Genomic DNA, 14956 nt, shown 5'->3' on the forward strand with positions numbered 1-14956 from the left:
AATGGTAAATTTTAGCACATAGTATCTTGTATCCAAAACTGCTATTGGAAAACGCTCTGCAGCTTTTAAGTAAATTTGGTAGAAATTAATCGGTAAGTTCTTCCATGTTTCTGACGGAGAGATCAAAGGAAATCCCACATGGAAAGCAAGCTTTAAAAGGAAAACAAGTTCCCTGAGTTTGTTAGGCTCATGTAACTAAGAGAACTTAATTAAAATCAAAGCAAAACTAATTAAGAACTTTAAAGTGCTAGTTTATGGGCATGTAATATCCTTGAAATGTGGTAGAACTGCTTTTTATCAACAGTGGGAATGCTACATCTGGATACAAAGATAGATGGTAGAAACCTCAGTAAATTTAAATAGTGTGAAATGTTCAATAGTGGATTTGGTTACCGTTGTATTTCTTCTCTTCTGATGCTGTTGGGGGAAAAGGGCTATTCATAAAATAAAACTACCCGCTCTTTCTTGGGAATTTTGCTTTTGTCATGAGTCTGAGATCCAGGCCTTTTACAACACTTTTACATGGGTTCTTGATGCTCTATCAGCCTTGCTCCCGATTGGGAAATCTTTCAGTGAAGACCAAGTTCCTATTTAGAACTTATTGTGTTTGCCAAATGAATCTACATGCCAGAATACAGGCCTGGCACTAGTCACATTTCAGGACCAAATAGTGTTCACAAAGTGAGGTATTTGAAGTCTTCTGGTAGAACAGGATGTGTATGTTTTTCTTTTTTTCCCCCATCAATACTAGATTTTTCAACTGAAATAAGTACATTAATGTAAATATATATGTTTGGATGTAACTTTTTAGGGTGGAACACTGATGACCAAGTTGCTTTGGTACACACTTGTTTTATCCCCATTTCTTCTTTTGTCTCTTTGTTTGGCTAGGGGGTGGGGTGATAGACTTAAAATGGAAAACTACTCAGAAAATGTTGAACAAAAAGTGAATTTTAATTTAATTTAATCTTTCACCAAATTATTATTAAAGACTTTGAAACAGTTTCACTTGTAAGTTTTTTTTAGTGTAACCATCTCCCTCCTCAACCAAGGATTATCCAAAAGGACTTTATGATCTTTTTTCTGTACCTTGCCTCTTTCACTGCATTGTTTGAACCAAAGACCTTGGAAGCGTTTGGATTTGTCTTTTGGAATAACTTTTTGGTCAGGTTGTATGTGTGTTTCTGTTTTATTTTAAGGTTGTCTAGCGAGACTAAACGAGCACGTTCCAGGTTGTAATGAATCAATAACTTTCCAGGCTATTGAAGTGCTGTTTACCTTGCAATGTGCTGCCATATGGAAGAATTGATTTGGGGGGTCTCAGGTGCTCCGAGCATATGGAGATTGGTAGAGTTTTGAAGACGGAACACCAAGTAGCTTGGTGGTCTGTGAAGAGATTATAGAAATACTGATCACAAAGTGAGGTATTTGAAGTCTTCAGATGGTCGTTTAGATGAGTAGGATTTCATTTTGGACTGCAGAAGAAGAAAGAAAGGAGTAATGTGGGAAAATATGACAGTTTGGAAGCCACCCCCTGAAAAAGAAATATCACTAATACTTGAGAGAGAAACTCTTTTTTTCTAGAATGGCAATTTACAGGTAATTAATATAAGTTTCTTTTATGTTGATGCTGGAAGTTATACAGTATGCATGTTCCTACTAAAGCAGAGTGTTAATTAGATTCACAGAGATTCATTTACATTCTCATGATATCTTCTGGGGAAGCACTTAATTATATAAATTTTACCTCCTTTATAGTTCTGTTTAAGAGACCTATTGGCCTTCTCTTCTAATTTGCATTCACCCAAATACAAGAAACCCAAATACCTTTGCCCTTAAACAGTCAGTGTGATCACAGACAAAAAGACCTTTATCCTTTGGAATCATTTAGGATTTAAAGCATGTCTACAAAGGGCAACTGTCTTATTAAAACTGCAGCTCTTCTATAGCAAGCAGACACTGGTCATAATCTTGCATTCAAAGTATTTTTTTTCCAATCTTCTAACAATGCATATATGAATGTAACAACGGTTGGAAATTGTAAATGAAGGTAAATTTACAATCTCATGGAGTTTTTGGTGATCCACAGTACTTCTAACCGAGAGACATTAGAGGCAGGTCCTATACAACTGTTATAGTCTCCCTCCATTTTTAATATTTGCCTCTTTTTAAAATGTGACTGTTCTGCAACAAAAGATGTTTTTTGGTGCTAGAAATATATATTTACTTTTAACGTTAAAGCACAGGCTTTGTTGTGAAACTTGCAACACAGCATTAGGATCACTATCCTTAGGGAACCAGAGCTTTCATTGACCCATGGAGAGATGATTTCCAGCCATCTGCTCTGTACCTCAAAGTATATCAGTATGTTAAAACTATGTGAATTTTCTCCTCCACTGGGAGCTCAGTGGTGCAGCATACAGAGTACAGAAAAAAGAGAATGGGAAGAGGTGTCAGTTAAAGAAAGCTCTTTCTTTAGAATTTATAAAGGAAGCATATCTAAGATGGCCATAGTTTTTTTCTTTAAACATGAGTAATTAGTCTTATTCATTTCATAGAAATGCCCGAAAAAAGTAGGAGTCAAGGGTAAAAATATGTTTGTAATCAAAGAGAAAATAGAAATAGAAAAGGCACCATTTCAAAGCCAACAGGGAAGAAAACCTATACAGTAATAAGCATAATATTAAGCTATTTTTTGTAACTCAGGTATTTTTTCTCAAAATAGTTTTCAGATTAAAAGATAAGGTTTTTTGCACTTTGTCAATATCCTGACAGTAGAAAGTACATAATTACAAATCTAACCTTTGTATTTTTATTTCTGTACTACCAAATAAAAAACCAGACAAAAGGCTCATCGTTGTTCAAAAAAAGAGGGATTACATATTTATAATATAGAAGTCTACGCCAGATATAATTAGTTTTTTTTATGGAGAGAGTTTCTTTACATTTTATATGAAAGAAATGAGAAACATGTGGACTGGCTCTTCTTGTGTAATGTTTCTTTACATTTTTGCCAGCTTAGAAAAGGAGCAGGTCTTTGTGTTTGTAGGCATAAGTTGCTATCTACAGTCCGAAAAAGCTTGTGAGTGTTGCAAATGCAGTAGTCAGTAAGCTCCATTAAAAAAAATAGTACCAAGGTTTATAGAAAGTCATAAAACTGTTCTGTCCTTAGCTTAACTTTTTCGTACAACATATGGGTACTGTGTGTCAGACTCTCATTACCCATGAGAACGGTGATAAGAGAGTTCTCCCTTCATATATTTCCTAGCCACTGATGCCATTTACTTAAGCATTTATGGTGCTATTCACAGACTTCTGTCAATGCTTCTGTTCATTATTGGTGGCATTACAACTGTTCTGAGGCATTTTGACTGGCAGTTGACACAGAGGAGGGAAAAGGTATTTTATTAAAGATAAAAGTCTAAATAATAATAGAATGTAGCAGAGGAGAAAGGTCTTTAAATTAATGGTAGTATGGGCTTATAGCTTGTCTCCTTCTGTCTGCTATACTATACCTTTCTGAGAAGTGTAAAGTTTAAGGACTACACAGGAATTGGACTCTTCCTTTTAAAGCCAATTTCCTACTTATTTATTGCTAACCTGTCTCCAGTGAAAGTTCCAGTTGCTATCTATAATGTTGAGAAGGTTCTAACGTGGCTTCATTGCAGGCCAAAAATCGCACCTAAGGCCTAATCCTACAAACCTCCTATTGATTATTCTGTCCGTTTCTCTGGTTTTAGTCATAGTGATTCCAGACTTAAGTAACTGTGCTGCAACTGTTAATTCATTTCCTTCAGCCTTACCATAGTGTCATTGCTTGTTACAGTATATAATTAAGCTCAGAAGACTCCATTTCAATCAGTGTATGACAGTAAGTGTTGATTTCTCCCTCCACCCAAACTATTGCCAGTCAGGATTTAGAAAAAGGAAAAAAAAAAACTCTGAGGTTTTTTTTCACGTATACATGAATAATTTTGAGTCCCTTTGAGACTGTTTGTTTGTGTGGGTAAATTTGCTTGTCTGCATAAATGTCTCCAGAATGAGTCTTCAGTTGTTGCATCCTTTGACAATTGTTGCTCCCTCTTGTCTGTTCTGAAGATATTTAAGAAATGGCTTGTACATTTTAAATTATATGATTATTACCATCCAGTCATACAATATTGTACTTTGATAAACTTTAATACACTACTATCTGAGTCCCATTAAAAACTTGCTGAACAGTCCTAGGACGTGTATATCTTTTTTTTTTATATCCAGTCTAGTTTCATGTGATTTATAAATGTAGACTAGGAGAGGAACATGCACCAATTCTCTGCTCCCAGAAGCAATGTAGGAAACTGAGGTAAGCAACTGGAGTGGGGGGAGAGGTAAGTGGGACGAACAGGAGTTAGTAGGCTTGCCAGGGGGCTGGCAGGTCCATGATGGAATAAAGGGAGGGAGGTGGGCATTGGAAGGTCTTGGGGGGAGGCCACCCAGTTGTTTGAGGGGGTCAGGGACTAAAAATAACTCGCTTAGAGTTGGAGGATGAGAACAGCACAGCCCTGGGGCTGGGGCAAGTGGCTGGGCTTTCCCAGGCCCAGGGCAGCAGTCCAAATACATGCAGGTATTCATGAGATTGAGCTAATCCTTTGCTAGACCAGGTAAACCTTATCTCTAAGTTAGTGCTCCTATTCTGATGAATTTACTTAAATGCACTTTTTTATTTGGATGATTTAAACCTTCTGAATGCGTGCATGATTGGGCATTTAGATTGACTTAACCCTGTATAGGTCAAGCTAAATGTAATGCCTGTACATATCCCTAGTGCCTAATATGTCATAACCAGTGGGTGCATCTACACGTGCACATGCTGCTGGATGGGTTCACTCCACAGCAATTTACATGTGCAGGCATCTGGGAGCAGATTTGCCTCCACCCTGCTCCCCCTACCTGCAGCCTCCAGCTGGAGCTCCAGGCTCCCCCTGGGTGCTAGCCCAGAGGATGACAAAGAGCATGGGGCCAGGAGACAACTGTCTCCTGGCAGGGGCTTGGAGATAGCTCTACCATCAGAGTCTTCCCTGGGGGCAGGGAGCAGGTGCTGGGAGCTCCCTGCTTCTGGGGCAGGGGGACATTCTCAGCTCAGGCTCCACCATTGGAGCCTGCCCGTGCAGGAGGCAAGGCCTGGGGGCAAGAAGCAATCTCCCAGCCTCCACTCTGGTCATGGAGCTGGGGCTGAGAGTTCCCTGCTGCTGAGACAGGGGGACATTGTTTTGGTCCAGGCTCGACCATCAGAGCCTGCCCCAGCAGCAGGCAGCTCCCAGGGGCAGGGAGCAATTTCATGCCGCCTGCTGCCTGGATGACCAACACATTTGCTCCTGGCTGGCCATCTACATGTGGCTTCCTTTTTCAGTAACTGCTTCACAGTTAATTTGGTACCTGTTTTGCAGGTAGCCAATTAAACACGGAGTTGACCAATTTCCTGTGTAAAGTATCTGCACATGTAGAAGGTGATACTTACTGCTCAGTTATGTTGGTCTACTGCAAAGTAAAGCATCTCATGTAGACACGCTCAGTATGTACAATATGTTATCAGAATACTTGCACAGAAATAGCAAGTGAAATTCACTGTATAGCTTAGTATATTAAATAGACAAGCAACTTTTCTGTGTTCATTTATTCATGTATTTTTTTAATTTGCCTGTAAGTAGTACAGATTTAGTAATATTTGAGTACTATACATCTAGGGTAGAGGCAGGAAATAATTTGGGCCTGTGGGCCACACAGACAGTTCTGAGGAGCTGCTGCAGGCCAGTTAGCACCCTGCCCACTCCCCAACAGGCCAGAGTCCATGTGCCCTGTGGCTCCTCACAGCTAGTGGTACACAGCCCCAGCGCTGACCCTATCCCACCCCATACTTGCCCTGGCCAGAGTGGATCAACTGGAACCGATGCTCACAGCCCCAACCCCAGCCTTCCCCGCACCTGGTCCAGCCCACTTGCCCATTCTGAGTAGCGACAACAGTGGCTCAGCCCAGGGGAAAAGCAGCTCCTTCCCTTTGCCAACGTCAGGCCCTTCTTGCTGCAGCTGCCTGAAGCGTGCACCCGGGTTGCTCTGTTGTTCCTCTCTGCTGCTGTCACCGCTGCCTCCAGCCCACCCAGCAGGACAGTGGTGACAGTGCAGACCAGCCATGCTGGGTGTGGGTTCCAGGAAGCTGCAACAAGAAGGGCCCAGCAGTGGCAAAGGGAGGGGTTGCTTTTCCTCAATGCTGAGCAGGAGCTTCTGCCTGGCCATCACTGCCCATGCTGCCACTACTCAGTGTGGGCCAGCGAGTCTGGAGCAGGGACAGGGCAGGCCGGGTTGGGGCTGTACATGCAGGTTCTGGCTAGTCTACTCCAACAGGCTGAGTCCAGAGTGGGTGCAGGGCAGGGCAGGCTAGGGTTGGGGCTGTGCACGCAGGTCCCCACCAGTATCACGGAGCTGGGCCAGCAATGGTGGCAGCCAGGAGCAACTGGAAAGGCAATCCAGCTGCAGAGCTGCCCCAGCCGCAACCTGTGCCCACGGGAGGTGGGATATGTTACAGACCGGATGGCGCCTGGGTCAGGCAGAACTGAGGGACCTGCCACAGGATGGACAAAGTCCCTTTGTGCACCAGATCCTACCCATGGGCCATATTTTGCCCAGCTATGCTAGGGTAATGTATGGGAAGTCTAAAAAATCTTATTATGCTAAGGTTTGCTTGTTTTGTTTGTGTTTTTTAGTAAGTTCAATACTGTTGAAAGTAACAGACATTTGTACTCTCTCTTGATACTAATGGATTTCAAAATTCAGACCCTTCTTATATAAAGAATATACTTGGTAAATAATAAAGCTGGCCAAAACTCTTTTGGTCTTTTGTTTCCAGTGCTATTTATTTTGAATACCTCAGGGCTATTTTTTTTTCTTTTTAAACAAATGATGGGTATAGTTACACAAATTAGTTTAAACAGCTCAGCACTATACGCTGAGAAAAGTTTATGGAGCTACAGCAATATTATAGTAGATAATTTAAATAATGTAAAATATCTGTTTATGTAATAGCTGGAAACTCACTTATTTGAACGTGTGACCGTCAATAGTTTTAGAGACTTACCTTGAAAATACTATATCTGGGTTAAAAAAAAAAAAAAGAAGAGGTTATTGAAAAGAACTGTCCCTAAAACTGTGCAACAATAAGAATTTTCTTTAGAGCCCTCAGACTACTTTAGAAAGCACACTAGGGCAATGTAGAGTCATTACATAGAAATCTATCTAAACGCATAACCATACAGAATTTTGGTGCACATAGACCAATCTAAAATGGCAGAATCCAATCTAAGATAGACCTAGTTCAATATGCATTCAAATCTAATTGATTTAGGTTAGACTGGTGAATTGCCCTTCTGTACTAGATCTCCTATTGATGCAAGTTAGATTGCTGTCCTCTGGCATCCCAGATATCCCTGGGCTGTGCCCCTGCACCCCACAATGTACACACACACCAGACACTGAGCCCAAGAGAACTCTGTGCTCAGGCACAGGCCAACAGAACCTGACCCTGGCTCCTATGCACCTATCCTGGGACCTCCATGCCCCCATGCTTGGGCACAGTCCCACAAAGCCCAACTCTGATTCCTGCACACCCCATCTCAAAGGCCAGAGACAAACTCCCTGCACCCAGGCTCCAGCATACTCCCACACCCTCCCGAGCATGAGCCAGTGCAGGCAACTCACCTCTGGTGGGTCAGGGTGGCAGGAGGCAGAGCACTGGGACTTGGCCTGCACAGAGGCAACCTTGTGACCTCCACTTTGCTCATATGTGGATGCACTGTAGTCTCTGAAAATTTTCATTGGAGAATTTAATGGGACTACTCATAAAGAGTTACTGCGCAGCACAAGTAAAAGTATTGCCATCTAACCACTAAAGTTTTAATGCTATTTTTGTATTTGCTTTAATCCCGTTTCACAATCATTGTATTTTGTGTCTTTTTATTTTCATCCATGTGTTAATCATTCCATTTGAAAACATTCTCATTTTCAGAAGAACAACAATTGTGTGACATAGGAGAGTTTCTTTGCCATGATCATGCAACCTGTGTCTCTCAAAATTGGCTATGTGATGGAGAACCTGATTGTCCAGATGATTCAGATGAATCTTTAGATACCTGTAAGTAAACGTCTCCTCGTACTTTCCTTGGAATATAACATTTATAGTTTGTATATTGTAGCTACCAGGTTGTATTCTGGTTTTAAAAGAACTTCAAATGAATCTTCAGGGCAAAGCAAATAGGTTATATTCACTGTGTAGGTGTGAGACAAAAGCCCTGGAAGGTGTTTTGTTCATGTGTCATTTTATAATGAACATGAACATCCAAGTATATGTTCCATGTGCTCCTACTGACCTAGTAGATTAGCTATAGAAGGCAGGGGCAAAGGCAGACAAAGGAGGATACATTTTTATTTTTTCTTTTAAAAGGGAAAAGAAATCAAATAGCACAACATAATGTCATTTTCAGAGGATCCCTGAGAACCCAAGAGGGAAAAAAAGATGGGACAGTAGAACATGAAAATGTGTAATAAGAAGGGTGGGGGGGACCCAGCAGCATGAGAGAGAGAGAGAATTCAGAGAAAGCTTCAATAAAACATGTTTAAGTATAATAAAAAATCTTGTTTTCTATGTGGCTAAGAGCTATTGGAGTCCATAGCAGAACCCTTACAGGCTTCACCTCAGCAATCCAGACTATTGATGAGGTGTTATTAAATCTTAATGTTCCCTTGTTTCCCATATTAGTTGGAAAATGAAGGAACTTCCTAGTCTATGTCCCCATGATAATCAGTCCATGTTAAAGACGATACTGACAAAATACAAGATTCCTTTTAGTGCAGTATAAAAGGCAAGAAAAGTGCAGAAAGTTTCATCTGAGAAAATTCAAGGGTATAATTCTAGTTAAGACAAGGGCAGGGAGTCAAGACATCTGGGGGCTAATTCTGACTGGCTTTGTGACATTGAACAAGTTGTTTAACCTTCCTATTTCACAATTTGTTCATCTGTAGAACAGGTATAATACTTACCTCATGGGTGGGTGGTGGTGTGTAGGGGCGGGGCAGGGGGAAGGATATAAGACCTCACTGAGAAATGGTTTGTGAAATGCTTCAGGATTTCCATGGGAAAAAGAAATCCATATATCTTTTGAATATTTTGAAGTCCTTGTTATAGTGTTTGTAGAACAATGTGTTCCTTTTCCAATAGACATTTTTTTCATTTGAAGATACAATAGGTTCTCTGTTTGTATCAAAACATCTTTCTATTACTGAGAAAATGACAGTAAATGACAAAATTATGCACACAGTAATTCAGAATTGTCCAGTGAAATGGCATTATGGCCTGTCAATAACTAATTGGCCCTAGTGACAAACATCAGATAGCAGCATTACCTCTTTCCATTTCATTCCCTTGCTGGGGGCAACTTCTCAATATATTATTCCCAAATCACAACCAAGCAAAGACATACTACCAAGTATGGTTTTGCATTATCAAATAGTATGCTGAGCTTCATTTAATGAGAGTACCTATGGCTCATGTCAGTTCTGTCTACTGTATATAAACATATATCAATCCCAGCTTATTTTTGTTTTCAGTTAATAACTTGCATAAGGAGGAAATTACTAGGCCAGTAGATTTCTGTTACTGTCCTTCTGTTAGACTAGATTCTCCAATCAGCACTATTTTTTCTGAAGTGAAGAGTCACAACTTAACAGCACTCAAGGATCAACCTGTGATGTTTCATTTGCATTTTAAGTGTGAAACAAAATCCTTCCTTCTGCTCTACCTGTGCCCATTGGGTATTTCAGTACAGCTAATTTGTTTAAAGAAAAAAATGTTTAGAAGATGGTGTGAGCCATTTCGAAATTCTCAGCATAGATATCACAACTTAAAATGAAACATCTGAGTGTACTCTAACATATGCTTCCATAGACTATAACTGTGTATAGTATCATAGCTCATTCTTCTGACCACAGCTTACATCTGTAAGGGATAATAAAATATATAAAATATGCTATTTATTGCACCTTTTGGGCCACAGGGTATATGTGATATAGAAATTTTCCCTAGTGCACCAAAGCTAGGGACAGACATTATGCATAAGCCAGTTTAAGTGATCAGAAATGGGTTTAAACCTGTAACAGAACAGATGTTCAGTGCACATAAACCAGTTTGAAAATGGCTGAAACTGGTTTGAGATAGACCTGGTTAAATGTAGTATCAGACTTAACTGATTTGGTTCAAATTGGCTTATGCAATGTCTGTCCCAGACCCCTTGCTGGTTTAAGATAAATCAGTCTCCACCACTATCCCAGCATGCTCTCTGGGGTGGGCAAGGCTCTCTGTTCCCCTCTGCTCCCTTGCTGGAACTCCAGCAGAGACTGCAGGCACAGCAGCATCTGCCTGGTTTCCCTTGCTGCTCAAACAGGAAATCCCCACCTCCCTCCCTCCCATCTCCCACAGCATGGACCTCAGCCCCACGAACTCTAGGCATGTGGTATGCTAGCTAATGCCAAGAGGTGTCTGTGTGTGTGTCTCTCTCCAATTTCACTGGGACAGAGTGAACAGTGACTACTTAGGGCTTTGTGAAGGTGATCAACAAGTCAGCTGGTAAACTGTTTAAGAAGAGTTTGAACTAATGGGGAGAGGCTATTGTTTTGCTGATGGGGTGATAAACACTGTTATCATCTCCCTGCTGGCTTGCTTATCTGTCAGTTTGCCACAGCCAGTATCAGTGGTGTACTGTGGGTCTCCGGTGCCTGGGGTCCAATGCTTGCATTTGTGCCCCCCCAGGGATGATGTGAGCAGGTTGTGGGGCCCTTCTCCTGTCCCATGGCACTTCTGGTGTGCTGCACTGTTAATTTTTTTTTCCCATGGATGTGGGAAGAGGGGTAGCAGCCAGAATTTCCAGTCAGAACAACTAAAGAAACTTGCAACCTGCTGGGCAGGCAGGCAGGTAAACTACACACCAAATGCGGGAAGCACCACAGCCTCTCCACCTGGCTCTGAAAGGCCTGGCTGCCCCCTCCCCCCAGGCCATCACCCAGGGGCTGTGGCCCGCTCCTGTCCCCCCCCATTGGTACACCACTGGACAGTATAAAAAAGAAGGTAGGGAGATTGAAAAGCTCTGTATGATCAACAGATGCATGCCTGCCCCTTGCCTCAGAGTGCTAGCAGGGGGCTGGGTGCTGGCCACATTTCCGCCCCTTGAACAGCCAGCGGGGAAAAGCCAGGGATGGTGCAGGCAGGCCTCCCTAATCAAAGCATCCTTCCAGGACCTGGCTATGCCCCACTTCAGCTCAGCATTGTGCTAGGAAAGGGAGGGCTTCTAGCCTGAGCCAGTGCAGGCATGTGCCTGAATTTCCTCAGTCCAGAGAGAATGTCTGTCCAGCTACAGACTGGTTCAGCCTAGCCAGGTTAGACTAACCTGCAAAGATTGAATCATGTCAGGTTCAGGATTTTTGAATGTCTGTCCCTAACCCAAGTGACATATGTGTCTGCTTGGGTATACCTGAAAGCTATTCAGCTTCTTTTAACAAATTAATTAATTAACAAAGTAATTAACTAATTAATTACTTAATTAACTAATTAATTATGATATCTGGCTCTACCAGAGTGTACAAGCTGGTTCCTTTGTTAGCAACCAGAAAGAGCTAGGATTAGAGGAAAATAGAAATCAAATTATACTCTCATTTTAACACCCAGTGTCCCAAAGTGTAATGCTCATTGAGGTGAATGGAGTTCATTTTCATTGCTTTCAGTGGGCACTGGATCAGGCCTTGTATAACACTCTCTATCTCACTGGCCACGGAGTTTGATGAAGCTCTCCTGTCATTGCGTGTGCTGTTCCAAGTCTGTGCATACAGGCCCTCCATCACTAAGCTGTCAGTTTGCTACTTTCCACCAGCGCTAAATGTTCTCACAAATAGTTTAAAAAAAAGCAAAAGTGAATTCTTCTAGCACCTACACTTTTGACCTGTCATATTATTTTAGCAGCTATTATTCTTTCTGTTCTCAGTGGAGTTGTTGCTTTTTATAGTACCAAAAAAAAAAAAAATCTGATTCAGTAATTCAAAATGAATAATTTATTGAACAAATTTTTCTTTTTTTTTTCAAGTAATGACTTGTCCAGGAAAAGCATGTAATAGTTTTGGATATAGGCATTCATTAACTAAATCATTTCTATAAGAATTTTTAATTTCTAGTTTTCTGCAAGTGGATCACAGTTGGATGAAGTAAATTGTAATCATCTGAATCATGTGAGACTAAGTCCTCCAGTGGTATAGACCAGATAGCCTGATGCAGTTCTGTTTTTCAGTTGCACTATCCCACTTGAGGATCTGTCCTGGTGCATGTTTTTAGGTCACTTGTAGATAACTATATCAGTTAGCACAGGAGTATCAAACTCATCGGGTCCTATGGGGCCTGCTACTCATTCAAATTAAAGCTGGATAGAAATAAGCTCTTGTTACACATTTTTAAGCACTAACTCGATAGCTGGTTGGCTCTCTTTATAGCTGGCTGGATATTTTTTGAGATAATTACTTTGCATTTGTGGCTGTTCTTTGCACATGTGGCAGGTCTAAATTTATTTCATGATTTCATGCTAATTGTGTAACTTATATAATGTGTACTATGGGTCTCTGAGGGGTGTGGAGCCAGTTTGCAGGTCAGTTAGATTGGGCCCACAAATAAGCCCTGTGTGCCTGAGCCAGTGTGTGCACCAGCTCCAGCCACTGCATCAAGCTGGTCTTCAGGTCTGATTTATAGACCAGCCCTGGATCCAACACACAGGGCTGGTCCAGTGAAGGAGCTTTGTGCATTATCTACCCTGGACCAGCCCTGTGCAACATCTCTGTGCCCACCCAATGTGTAGCCCATGCCCTGGAACAACCTCATGAATCTTTGATACCCCTGGCTTGGCATATAAAGACTCTGATGTGAATACTTATCGAGTTTCTGTAATATTTACTTTAAAGTTCAGTATTTCCAACAAAAAAAAATGTCTAGCAAATGTTCTTAGACTGTCTTCAGTAATAATTTCCAGTTGTAACACCATTGACATTATATCATCTTCTTGAACGTGTGGCTAGAGTACAAAAACCTAACAACCCTGCTTGTTTCTGCTTTCAGTTTTAATATGCTTTTCCCTAGTTTTGGCCATAGTTAAACTGAAAATATTTGTTTCACTGAGCAGCTTCTGCCTGATTTGAGGTGGAAAATTCACCATGTGTGTCATGAAATGCCAATGGCCTGTATATCATTGTCACTTCCAGCTGCAGATGTATGTCCAGGCTGTCCCATTCTCTGGTTGGTCTCTGCCAACAATATTCATAATCATACATAAGCCATGCTTTGGCAGACAAGTGCTAGTGACTTTCTGAACCTAATCCAGGCATCCTATTTTAGCCTTGTGTTTGTGTTTTGTTTTTCTGTCACTCTCCCTGTACTTCTTCCCCCAGAATTGGTAAGGTCAAATAAGCTAAAAGCTGCTACTTAAGGAACTTCAGGTTGTTTTGCTTCATATCATACATCTTCCCCTGATTTCTGGTTCCCATACTTTACCAAATGGTATCATATTTGGAAGGGAAAACACAGAGAAGTGGAACTGAAATAAGTCACTTCCTTATGGAACTATAGACAACATTTTATCAAAAATATGTGGGTAAATCAGCACCAATTCCAGCACCACAGGCTGGTGGTGGAATCAGCACCACAGGCTGGTGGTGGTATTCCCTGGACATGAAGAAGAGATCTCCCTTTATTCCTATTTTCTGTGAGGGAGGACTATTATCTTTCTGTATGAAGCTAGATGCTAGTACTTGCAGTGTTCTCTTAGCATCCCTTTGCAGTGTGCTGCTAGCTGCAGACTTTGCTGACCATCAGAACTGCCCCTGACTAAGTACAGTTCTTATGTAATGAATATTTTATGAGAATCAGAAATATAGTACAGTACCTTTGCTTTTACCTTGACAGGAAGTGATAACTCTACTGATTTTTTTTTTTTTCAACCCATTATGTTAGCAGCATCAAAATTCAGGAACAAGTTTATTGTGTTCATTGTAGAATACAATGCAAAACCATTGTAGGAGGTCTGAAAAAGGAATTGGTCAGACAATTTTTGATATTTCTATCATTTTTTGGCAGTAACTTAAATTTTAACTCTTAAGTGATACTTGAATCTCCTTATTAGAGCACACTCAGTCCTGTTGACTTTATTGGGGACAGGCTGGTCCAGCTGAACTAGGATGTAATGACCTCAGGATAGTTGCAGATGCTACACTTATTGTGTGTTAAGCATGCAGAAAGTACTTTCCAGCTGTAACAGAACAGATGTTCACAGCACATAAAGCACTTTTAAAAATGGCAGATCCTGCTCTAACTTAATATTGGATGAATGCAGTAGCAGACTAAAGTGCTTTAGGTTAGAGCGCTTTATCAAACACCTGTATCACATGCCATCCTGAGTCAAGGTAGGTTGCGTTCCCCTAGCATCCCAGGGCCCCTCACTGGGCAGCTTGTTAACCTCAGCTGGTACTCATTTCCTCTGGGTGAGCCCCTGGGCTGTCACACACAGGAGGTAGGTTTCATGGTCAGGTGAAGATGAGGGAAGGGAGCCCCCATACCATGCAGACCCCTCCCCCTTGGTTGCTGGGTCAGGTCTTGGGGAAGGGGAGGCAGGCCTAGTCTGTGTGGCAGGGGGGCTCCCCACCCCCTGGGCCAGGCAGTCTTTTGCTGCAGCTGCTGACTTCAGCTGTCAAAAGGCTGAGTTGTGGGAGGGGAGGGCACCCCCCTGCAACACAGACATGGCCTGGTCCTACCAAAGCCCAAGCCAGCAATCTGTGGGGGAGAGGTTAGGGTTGGCAGGGGAGCTTCATTCCCCCCCCAAACACACACACACACACACACACACACACA

The 14956-nt window shown here is 41.7% G+C and overlaps 1 protein-coding gene across 1 annotated transcript in view; it reads left to right on the forward strand.

Moving 5' to 3' along the window:
* The window catches only part of LRP1B (LDL receptor related protein 1B), a 2002088-nt gene that overhangs the window by 341305 nt on the left and 1645827 nt on the right, over nucleotides 1-14956 (forward strand). The window contains exon 2 of the mRNA XM_019522796.1: nucleotides 8036-8161. Coding sequence (XP_019378341.1) covers nucleotides 8036-8161 — 126 coding nt within the window. The remainder of the gene's footprint in view (nucleotides 1-8035; nucleotides 8162-14956) is intronic.

The sequence above is a fragment of the Gavialis gangeticus genome, unplaced genomic scaffold, assembly GCF_001723915.1.
Source record: "Gavialis gangeticus isolate Ggan-Ray unplaced genomic scaffold, GavGan_comp1, whole genome shotgun sequence".
In the NCBI taxonomy this organism is placed as follows: domain Eukaryota; kingdom Metazoa; phylum Chordata; order Crocodylia; family Gavialidae; genus Gavialis; species Gavialis gangeticus.